This window comes from Seriola dumerili, unplaced genomic scaffold, assembly GCF_002260705.1.
Source record: "Seriola dumerili isolate Sdu_G_001 unplaced genomic scaffold, Sdu_1.0 BDQW01001449.1, whole genome shotgun sequence".
Taxonomy (NCBI): domain Eukaryota; kingdom Metazoa; phylum Chordata; class Actinopteri; order Carangiformes; family Carangidae; genus Seriola; species Seriola dumerili.
Window position 1 is genome coordinate 422,683 of NW_019175704.1, and position 11,260 is coordinate 433,942.

Here is an 11,260-nt window from a genome sequence, read left to right on the forward strand (position 1 = left end):
TGGAAAGAAAACTGTAACATAACTGGCGACGTACAGTATAACAGCTCATACTAAAGCGTAGCAGAGGCATGTTTTGTGTGTGTGTTGTGTGTGTGTGTGATTGAAAATAAACACACAGATTTCTTTTAACATTTAATAAATGATCTCAGTTCAAGACCAACAATGAATTTTAAAAAATGTAAAATAATGTTTATTTTCTACATATTTCACATTTGTTGTAAAAAGGATTAAATTATAATGAAATTATATGCAAGAATGAAGCAGACAAACCTGTTAAAATGGGTAAAAAACAGATATCACATGAAAAATTTAATGCAAAAATCCCTACATTTTTTCTTTCAATCATTTGATTGACACAATAAGTGTGCTGCAGATCCAATTTGAAAATTTAAATTTTCTACTCCTGGACATATTTTCTCTTCCCAGACAATTGGAAATGCCAAAATATACAATATATTGCACATGTCCTGTGTTATTATTCTGTTTTGTGCTAGAGTAACAAAACAGCAGTTGGATAATAGACATAGTGAGATACAGTGAGTATGCTAGTGAGGATGTGTCCTCTGCAGACTGTTAAAACTACAAAAAAAGTAACAGGATTATTTCCTGGTGTGGGGCTGCAAAAGTAGGTTAGCTTGGAGTACAACTGAAGAGGTGAGGAACACTATTATCAAGTCTGCAGATTTCAATCAATCAATTTGGATTCTGAGAATGAACAAATAATAGAGACTAAGAGCAAATCTGTGCAAATTCTGTGTGTCGAAACAATAGAGGACTCTCCATGAGCTACATTTACAAGCTGCAATGTCAAACAATTTTATTAACATAAACATAAAAAGATCTCTAGTCAGAAAGTGCTACAAGTGTTAAAGTCCAAGCTAACACGATCTCCATGGAATACAAAACAGACGATTTTGTTCGAGAGCCATTCTCCGCTGCGGTCTGAGGAGATGGAGCAGGTGGATGAGGATGGAGCATCGATAAAAGGTTGTTGATGAGTTTCTAGTCGTCACAGCCCAGCAGCTCCATGCGTAGAGCGATGCGCTCGTGCCACTCCCAGGGGACGACTCGAACATATCGGGCGTAGAACGGAGGCTCAAATAGATTCTTCTTATGGGTGTTGTTGTCAATGTTGCCTTGGAAAAGCTGCAAATAAACAGTAAGTTTATGGTTAAAGTAAAATAATTACTTACCGAGCAAATGTTATCGTATATAAATGTTCATCTCACTAACTAACATAATAGCACAACCAAGCTGAACCTGCGCATTTTCATGATACTGCAATGTTCTTTGGGTGATTACGACCACCAAACGCCTTAATGACCAATCGTCCTCTGTGGCTGTTAATCAAACCGAGCTGTGCTGCTTTCTGACAACTGGACAGCTCAGATCCTGCCAGCCCCACCCAGACGTTCAGAGCATTCAGACAAAGCCCCGGGCAGCATCATTAAGTCAAGAGCCTGGTAGCTCAGTAAAAACATCAAAGCATGTTTTACAGTTTTATTGGGTCATGTGGGTCCAGCCACTGTAGCCAAAATGCTCTAGTAAAGGACAGAAGAAAAAATATTTCCTGATCCTCTCAGAGAAAGAGGCTGCTGTAAGGAGAACGGGCCCTTACAACTCACAACTACAAAAATATATCACATCACAAAGGAAAAGAGAGAAACAGAAAGGGATGCTGACAGGCTGATAATTATGTATGACTTTCTGGACTTTTTTTTTTTTTGTGAATTACTTTTTTAAAGACTACATTCTTAAGAGATAGACCAAAAACAATAACACTTTACTTTTTGAAAACCTCTTATTGAATTGAAATCAGACTCATTTACTAAGACATACATATTCAGTATACTGAATTAGGGAAAGACATTTTATATACATGTATGTCTGACCTTATCATTGCCAGTGTTCTCGTCCTTCACCATACTCCACGACTCTTCATCGTTACTGTAAGCAACTTTAAACACTGACACAAACTGCACCACCCCAAAGTCCCTCGCCCCCTGAGTGATGATGCCCGTGAGGCGCTTTGTCTTCTCTAGATCGACCTGGAGAAGCAACAAAGAAAACAGTTATACTCTGCAACATCTGGTGGTGTCAAGGGACATTTCACCAGTGATGACATTTCTCTCACCTGGATCCATTCTGAACGGTTGTTGTGGGCAGGAGACCAGGCGTTTGTCTTTCCCTGCTTGTCCAGTCGGGCAAACTGAGGGTGCCACGTGAAGGTATCAATGCCCCACGTGCGGAAAGAGCTGGAGGCTGAAAGCTGCCCGTCTGAGATGAGGCGAGACTTCATCCCAAGAGGCTCTGAGCAACCTGCCGTGTTTGAATAAACTGTGAATCGAAAGCAGGTGGAAAGACGGAGGGAGGGAGGGAAAGCGACAGAAGGAGAAAGAGCGAGAAAGAGGGGGAAATGACAAATGAAGATACCCAAAGAAAAGACCAAATCAAATTCACCCACCATTTTTACAGAAAATTAGGAAGAGTCACAGAGCGTGCAACTGATTAGAATTATTTTTACACCCACCAGTGACCAAAGAGAGAGGCACACAAAGTAGAAGAAGGCATGCAATAAAGTGCAAAGAGCTACAAATGCTTATACTACACATTTTCTATGTGGCCTAACCTCGTCAAGATGTTATGCAGTAGAAATAAAATCTTTGATTGTCATTATGATGGACAGCAAGATTGCAGTAAGAAGAAATCAACAACCTTCACTCAAAATAGAAACTATAATTTTGAGTCAACCCTACTGTAGGCCATCTGCACTTTTTCATTAACTTCAAATCTGTTTTTTAACCGCTGTTTCTGTCTGCCAAGTTCCTGAACTTGTGTGCATTAGAATTCTACTGAATGTTATCAGTGTGTTTACCATTGAGTTCACAGCCCACCAGCTCCATGCGCAGTGTGCAGGCCCTGCGGCAAACCACAGGGATGATGCGGATGTACTGGGCCACGATTGGAGGGTCAAAAAGGTTGGTCTTTGTGCTGTCGTTATCTATGTTGCCAACAAAAACCTGCAGCAAACAGACACAGGAAATGAGGTGAGTAAGCTGAAAAGAAAGTTTGTTGTTGTAAACTATATTTAATATGGGTCTAACCTTGTCCATCCGTTGGCCATCCCCTTTGTAAGTGCTGTAAGTGTTTCCATCAAAGCTGCTCGCCACCTTGAAGGCCTTGATGTACTCAGCCGTGCCCATGCGACTGGCACCCTGAGTGATGATGCCCGTGAGACGCATCTTCTTCTGCATATTAATCTGGAGTCAACGACAAGTAGTGTAGCTTCAGTGAACCTCATAGCTCCTCACTGGTCAGTCAATGTGACCTCAATGTTTTAGTTAATGTGTTCAGTCCGTCTTCTCTCACCTCGATCCAGGGGTTCCTGTCGTGGGCGGCTGATGTCCAGGCGTTGACGATGCCTTGGTTGTTGAGCCGAGCCAATTCCGGGCCCCAGCGCTGGAGACCCAGAATGCCGTAGTGCACAGAGGAAGCAGAAATCTGGGACTCCACTATCGCGCCTCCCTCCATCCCTAGCAGAGAAATGCAACCTGGGAAATAGCATGGACCATTAGACCATTATCAAAGGTAGAAGTAATTAATTACATCAACTGCCTGTCCACATTTTAGAGTACACATTTTCTCCAGTCTCTATTGTTGAATGGTTAAATAATCGTGCTTTAATTTGGTCATGCAGGTTTATTTTGTATTTCTCAATTCTTTTAATTTCTTAGAAATCATTTGAAATCAATTGTAAGAAGTCAAATACAGTGATGTTCTCTTTATTTAAAATTAACTGAGGAACATTTAATTTGTATCGTAAGTTAGCTTATACACCATGACTTTTACTTATGCTTTAGTACAGTACAGTAAAATACTAAGTACTTAAATACTATAAATACTCCTCTTTGCACTAATGATTATAATATTGAATAGAGACATACTCTGGAAATGGCCACTTCCAGAAACATGTTCTTTGACATTTTAAAATGGTTATAAGGATAGTAGATAGTAAAAGTACATATAGGAGGAAGTACATCCGTCAAAACTGGCCACTTGTGCAATGGAAACAGTACATTAAAAGACAAGTGAATGAACATGTATCAGAGTAAGTGAACATACGTAGCTGACACTGCTTTCCAACATATGGTGAGGTGCACTGGCAGGTGTAGTCTCCGTCAAGATCTCTGCATGCCCCTCCATTCTTACAAGGCTGGCTGGCACAGTCATTCACATCTGAAAAACAAAACACCTCATTATTTTTAACTCCTTAAACTTTAAACTTAAACTTTAGATTTATTGAGAATTAACTATTTCAAATAAAGCTGATGGCCAGATATGGTGCACACCTGCTCAGTCAGACTCAGAGAGAGAACAGAGGCGGGGCTGAGACAGGTGGATGGCCACAATAGCCTCACTGTGACTCCAACATACAGTTGGTGAAAAGTAGTTTCTCTTAAATCTAATGCGATGACAGAAATGCCCCCGAGGGCAACACTGAGGAGACGGGACAACCAGTTTAAAGGGCACAGTAGGTTATGGGTCAAAGATCACGATTGATAATTGTATTTTGTGTCATGACTTAATGAATGTGAACAGGCAAAGGAGGGTAATTCTACATATAGCACACATTTTACCTGGAAACCCAGCAATGGCCATGAAGCCAGTTTTATCTGTTTCATTCATTTCAACTGTTAATATACTGTCAAACAAATGGGGTCTGAAGGGTGCATTTTAGTTTGATTAATAATTCTGACAGACAGCTGAGTACACTTCTAACACAGCTCACGTAACACTCTCTACACTCCACAAGGTGGCACACTTGCACGGTGTGTTTTATCTAGAGCAGAGAGATAAACACATAATTTTAACTCAACAGCAGCACATTTTACTCTTTTCAATCATCTTCAAAAAGGACCTAAATATTTTCATGGAAAATGATGATTCAAACACTTCTCAGACGTTAGACCAAACAATATACCATCCAAACAACATAACAGTTCTCACCATCAGAACCTTTTTCTATGTGCAACTGGGTTTTTCAGTTTTTGAGGGATGCCAGGTGACTGCAAGTGACTTGCTGATGAGACAGAAAACTGCTGGACCGGCATGTAGATCCCTCAGTAATGATAGTCTTTGCATATATACATTATAATCTGGTCAATAACAATAGTTCTTTCAGGGAATTATTGGTTTTAACTGAATGTTAATGTGTGTTTATGTTTCCCTAACCCTAACATATGCATTGAGAAGAGTCCTCATTGCAGCCAGCTAGTGAATCACAGGCAACTGAATCTATCAATGAATCATACTATCATTCAAGTGAATAGGAAAGTGGTCTCAGAATTCTGGACCCCTCTGTTCGTATGAGGGGTGTAACGCAAAGCTACTGTTGGTGTCTGTTCATGTCACCTTCGCATCTGTTTTGATTTATATAGGAAGTTGTTACACATAGTCTAACCTGCTTCATTTTTTTCATTTGAATATTTTCTACTGCCATTAAAAATATTTAGAATTTTTTTAAAAACCGAAAATGTCAATACAAAAGACTCATTTCACCTGTCTCACTAACCTTAAGAAACCAGACCTCAGAACTAAAGCATATGACAGGTTGACGTAATGCCACATGGGACTGTTTAATTCTTATTCCCATTAACACTAAGAGGATTGCTCACAACTCAGAAACACATGCCTGTATGGCAGTGACAACACTGGCACAGCAAGGCTAATAACATTGAGAAACAAGTGATCCTACCAAGAGACAGATTGTGAAACAGCCTTACTGATTTGCTCTTTAAATCCAGCCTGCAATGTGCTGGCTGTACAGAACAATTTGTTTTGTTGACTGTGACTATTTTTCTCATGTTTATGTAGAAATGTTGACATGATATTCTTTCCAAGTAGGCATGAATTAAAGAAATGTGGTACCCTGAATTTTAATTTAAAGGTTCCACTCGAAAATGCAATTTTTTTCATTGTTTCTAGCGTTTCTTGCAGATGAAATGCAACTATTGCTATAAGCTGGATATCCTCTGAAATACTATTTAACCACTATAACATCATTAGTTTCAACTATGAATTTATGTCTAATGTCTACAGTATAAGGCACAGGTTCCACCCCATTCAGGCATCTCCATACCTGTCCAGCCTATGACGTCTCACTGAATCACCGTTAGAAAATATCTGGGAGCGGACAACCACTCTGCACAAACACTACAATTGGTGTTCAGACTTTGGGCTTTGGGAGGGTGAGCTGTTAATTCACAAAGATGAATGAAAGTTATATTTTCAAACTATGACTCTATCTTTTACATCAGTATGTGTTTTGCTCTCAGCTGTCATACACACAAAGCTTATAGTTGTTTACACTTCTTAATTACAGGTGTCAGTGCTACATCAGAAACACTTTTTTTTTTTTTTACTCCAGATGATTTTGATGACGACATTTGTGGAATATAATCCTCTATTCCCTTACTTTTCTAATTCTTTGAAGTCATCCTTCTACTAATAATCCAAAACATCTGCAAAAATTCAAAGATATTTTAGCAATTTATTATATTAAGAGGATATGATGGAATTCATTATTATCAAATTCTTCATCTGATTTGGTCAAGCTTAAGCACAAACAGATTCAGTGGTGAACCTGTGTGGAAGGCGTCTGCATGCTAAGAGACTTGGAGTGGTGTTTTACTAATTAGCCAAAAAGAGTGACCACAGAGCCCCTTGAATGAGAGCCTTTCATGAAACTACTGAGCTGCCTGCACATCTCTTCCCCCGCTGATGCGGTGACAGCATGGAAAAAGCTCATGTTCACCTTTATAGAGAAATTTGCTGAGAGTTAAGCCCAATACTATTTGTATTACTGTCTCCTATTTGCTTCCTTTTTCCTGTGTTAGAATCCATCAGTATTATCATTAGTTCCTACGCCTATTATCTAAATGCTCTGCTTTTTATTTAGGCCACAAAATCTTTTCTTAATGATAAATGCTTCATGTCAACACTCATCTCCAGAGAAACTGACATGTATAAAGGTGTGCACTCAACAGAGACTAAAATTCAAAGATATTTCTGAAGAGTAAATGTAAATGTAAATGTGTACAGGTGCAGAAAGGGCAGCTCAAGGTAATTAATCGCAGACACAAGTATCTTACTGATCTGGCAGTGCGCTCCCTCGAAGCTGGGCTGGCACTTGCAGATGTACTCGTTGAAAACATCTCCTCGTCGGGTCGGAGTGATGACCTCACACACCCCATCGTTTTTACAGGGGTTAGGGCTGCAGGGTCCTGAGACAAGGAAGAAGGATCAGTTTTAACACATGATTGATGATGCTTTTTTTGTCCCAAACCCCAAAAAACTCCTCTTCTCCCTACCTGTCTCTGTCAGGTTGCAGGTGTCTCCGCCAAAGCCATCCGCACAGATGCAGATGAAGGGATCCTCTCCTACACCTGTCACACATGTTCCTCCATTGTGGCAAAGATTCACCTCACAGTAGTCGCCTGAGTATATAAGATTGAGGGAGAAAATCAGGGAGTGTAAGGTATGGAGTCACTTCAGCAACTATATATACAGCTGCGCATCTCACATTTTCACGCAGTCAGTTGTACGACTTTGGTGTGTTTAACTTGTTGCAGCGGAAACCAGACATACAAAATTCTCTGCTGCCAGAAGCTGCAGTAAATGAGAATTCGTTGCAGCTACAACACATGATATTTCTTGAATAAGGAAACTCTTGGTCTATTTTTTTGTGTTACTGATGCTGCTTTCTCCACCAACAAGTTTAAGCCACAACTGAACAGAGCAAGCTCCCACTCAGTATGTTAAGAAAAAGAAAATAAGGTAAGCCTGGGTGAAGCAATGAGTAAGTTACAACAGCTCATCATAAAATCATTCCTGGGTAAGTATTTTGGACTCCAGATGTGTCCTGGTTGATTAAGAGTAGATTCAAGTGTAAGTTTGGTAAATACAGGCCCTGAAAAACATTTAAAGGTGTTATGGAAGTATTGCACTTCCATGCTAAAAACCTGACGTCTCCAAGCCCAAGCCAAAATAACTCTCATGACAGTCTCACTGGTTGAATAGCTTGCTCTGTGAAAAGTCAAAGTAACACAATGTGTAAAACTGGTTGAGTGCCCCCTTAATATCAAAGTGGAATATCACAAAGTGAGTTGAGTTTGGGATACATGTGTGGCATTATGAGAGCTCTTCTTAGTGCTCACTGTGTTTTAATGCATCATAATGTGTACTGGGAGGGGAAAGTGAGGGATTCACTGTGTTTCCTCTCATTGCTAGAGTGTCTGGCCTGAGGGTTGTAAAAACAGCGGTGCTGCAGTGCTGAGTCACAGATCCTGGCTGGACCAGGCAAAGACCTCAAGTGGGAGCGGCAGGGAACAGATTCATGAGTCACACAAAACCTTTAACTCAGAAATCCAAAACATCAATTTAATCAGTCTGTTGACTCATCAGGTCAAAGTTATCATTCAAGTACTAACTAGACTTTGTTGTCATCTTCTTTGGGCGCATTGAGGTAAAAATCTGCAGGAAATTAGTGAACACTGAAGAACTAATCTTTTTGGAAAGTGTGCCACCACATTCATGAGGTGTAGGAATGTGATACTGAGTGTGTGAGCACGATAATTTTGCAGATTTTGTCAACACGCTCAAACTGTTTTCATGCGACAACACATCTGACAGTTGTTGTCAGCCCACTTGGACAGACTGGCTTTGCTACTGAAGTGATGTGTTTCAGAAGAGAAGAAGAAATTTGATGTGGTCACAGTGGAGTTTAATGTGAAAACAATGTCAATGAATGTTGGAATGGAAGTTGTAATAATTTAATATATCATAAATACTTTTCTTTGTCTTTTTCAGCTCTATACTTGTGCAGTAGTGACATACGGACAGTTAGTGTGTCCTATTGCATATAGATACTGAAAACAGGGCTGCAACTAATAATTATTTTCATTATCTATTAATCACTTGGTCTATTGAATGGAAACGAAAGGAAAAGTGACTCAAGTCAACAAATTTTTTTGTCTGACAAACAGTCCACAAATCAAAGATATTCAACGTGTTATCACATAAGACAAAGAAAAGCAGCAAATCCTCAGAATTTAGAGGCTGGAGCTACGGAAAGTTTTGAATTCATGCTTGAAAAAGGCCTTTTCAATTAATCTTTTATCAAAATAGTAATCCACCCAATAGTGATCCATCAACTAACCTTTCAGCTCTATGCCACTGATTATACTGGAAAATCTAAAGGTGTAAACAAAATCATAAACAAATAGCAAATGCAGCCAACAGTGACAACAGAACATGTCTATGTGCTGGATTAAGAGCTTGGAGGATTAGCCAGGTTGCAAAGAAGCATGCAGCTCTTTCAGGAATGAGCAGTTACACAACATGACAGTGCAGCAGCTCAGGAGTGGCTCAGGACACAGCACACCTGAGTGACAGGTGGGTAATGAGCAAAGCAATAGGCACTGAATGTATACAAACATCATAGCAGCAGAGGAACAGCAGCCACATAAAAGACAGTCACTCTGGATTTCACTCGCAGGATTTTAATGCACCTGGCTGGCAGCACATGTTCCAGGTCAAACTGAAGTTGGATGAGTGGACAGCTGGTTCATGTTGGCTCCAGACAAGATCACATATGGTGTTATTTTCCTCTCCATCTGCACCATCTCTTCATGTGGCCAGAGAGGTGTTTACATCAACAATAATATAACAATATAACCTAAAAATACAATATCAATTATTTTAACAGGATGAGCCCTTTGCAATGCGTCATCTTGTTTTCAAGAGTGTCCAGAAATGTAAATGTAAATTTCACAAATTACTCTTCACTGTGGGTGGTGCACGCAAGAAAAGAGAGAAAAAAACATACAAAAGAATAGTTTAGTACTGCAATTAACATTTCTTCAGTATAACCACTGAGTAAAACAGAACCTTGTAATAACAGAGTAGTCTCTCATTTAATCAGCAATTATAGCATGACAATAAGGAGCTGGTATCTTGGGATATAGGATGTACAAATTACATATTGACTGCTGTTAGGAAAAATTGTATACGGCTGAATCCTGAATATTGAAGTCACTTTTGTTGATGGAAAATGTTAAAGACTGTCATTATTAAGTTACAGGCATTCAGCATAGAGAGACGTGTTTCATTTGAATGGCCAACCTGTTGCAGATCTCTCCCTTTGTCATTCATTAAACCCCCTCACTTTTCCCACCTCACCAAGGGTCCTCGACACAGTACGACTCACAAAACCGGATCCCTAGGTGTCAGTAAAAGTAGCAGGCCTATGAACTGGTTTCATTACTTTAGACTGAACTAACCTCGTAAAGGGAAACGGGGAAGAACATGTCATGGAAAAGAAGACGAGGTGGCATAGTTCAGTGCCAAAGTCCCTTTGTGGATAAAATGGCTTGTTATAGACTTAGAAACCGTTGAGAAGTCGACAACATAAACAGACAACAGTTCTATATGAACGCGATTAATCTGATTTGATACGTGTCAGTGGTTTAAAAAAACAAACTTACCTCTGACTGAACACAGGCAAAGCAGAAGAGTACATGTTGTTAGAAACGCTGTTATTACATTTCCGGGACGTTTCATATTTGTTTACTTTTGCTTTGTTTACTCCGCAGGTTAGTTTGCTGGTTTGCTCTGAGCGACTGGGTGCCGCTTAACTTCCAACGTATGCTGCTTTAAAGTGCTGTCGGAAAAATCGGACTTCGGAATGTAAAGGAAGGACTACGTGATGAATGAGAGAGCTGGGATTTTTCATAATACCCGAGTTAATGAGATGTGACGTTATCCAAGGGGCGGAGCCATGTCAGATACAATAAGAAAAAAAAAGTTTCCCAGCAATTAAACACCAGATACAGCAAAAACTGGATTACCACCTGGGCAAATGCATGGGCCCCCAAAACTAAAGGTTTACTCGAAGTCATTTGGGTCCACCTAATTTTATTCATCACTAATTTGGCAGACATTTGCACCATTGCATACTGGTTCGAGAAAATGTTAATTTCTTGATGCTGAATGTAAAATAGGCAAACACAAACGTTTGAATATCACAAACTGAATATCAGTAAAAGGGAAACCATGATTGTAGTTTATATTCTAAGCATACATTTATAATAATTATTGTAAAAGTATTGAGTTGTTTTTGTGCCTCATTCCTGAGGGCACAGTGTGACTTTTTGTGCAAAGACAAATACACTTTGCAAACACAAATTATATTTTGAAGAAA

The 11,260-nt window shown here is 39.6% G+C and overlaps 1 protein-coding gene across 2 annotated transcripts; it reads right to left on the reverse strand.

The window, feature by feature from the left end:
* Positions 1-201: 201 nt before the first annotated feature.
* LOC111238650 (lactadherin-like) lies at positions 202-10,772 on the reverse strand. 2 transcript variants are annotated; one of them, XM_022768262.1, is made up of 10 exons: positions 10,545-10,772; positions 7,371-7,496; positions 7,152-7,283; positions 4,123-4,236; positions 3,370-3,551; positions 3,105-3,260; positions 2,876-3,020; positions 2,135-2,319; positions 1,893-2,048; positions 202-1,146 (listed from the first exon to the last, which is right to left on the reverse strand). In XM_022768262.1, the coding sequence occupies exons 1-10, from the start codon at positions 10,618-10,620 to the stop codon at positions 1,003-1,005; spliced, it is 1,416 nt and encodes a 471-aa protein (XP_022623983.1). In that variant the 5' UTR covers positions 10,621-10,772; the 3' UTR covers positions 202-1,002. The 2 variants fall into 2 exon arrangements, with proteins under 2 accessions (XP_022623983.1, XP_022623982.1); XM_022768261.1 differs by having other exon boundaries at positions 2,135-2,337.
* Between the last annotated feature and the right edge of the window lie 488 nt (positions 10,773-11,260).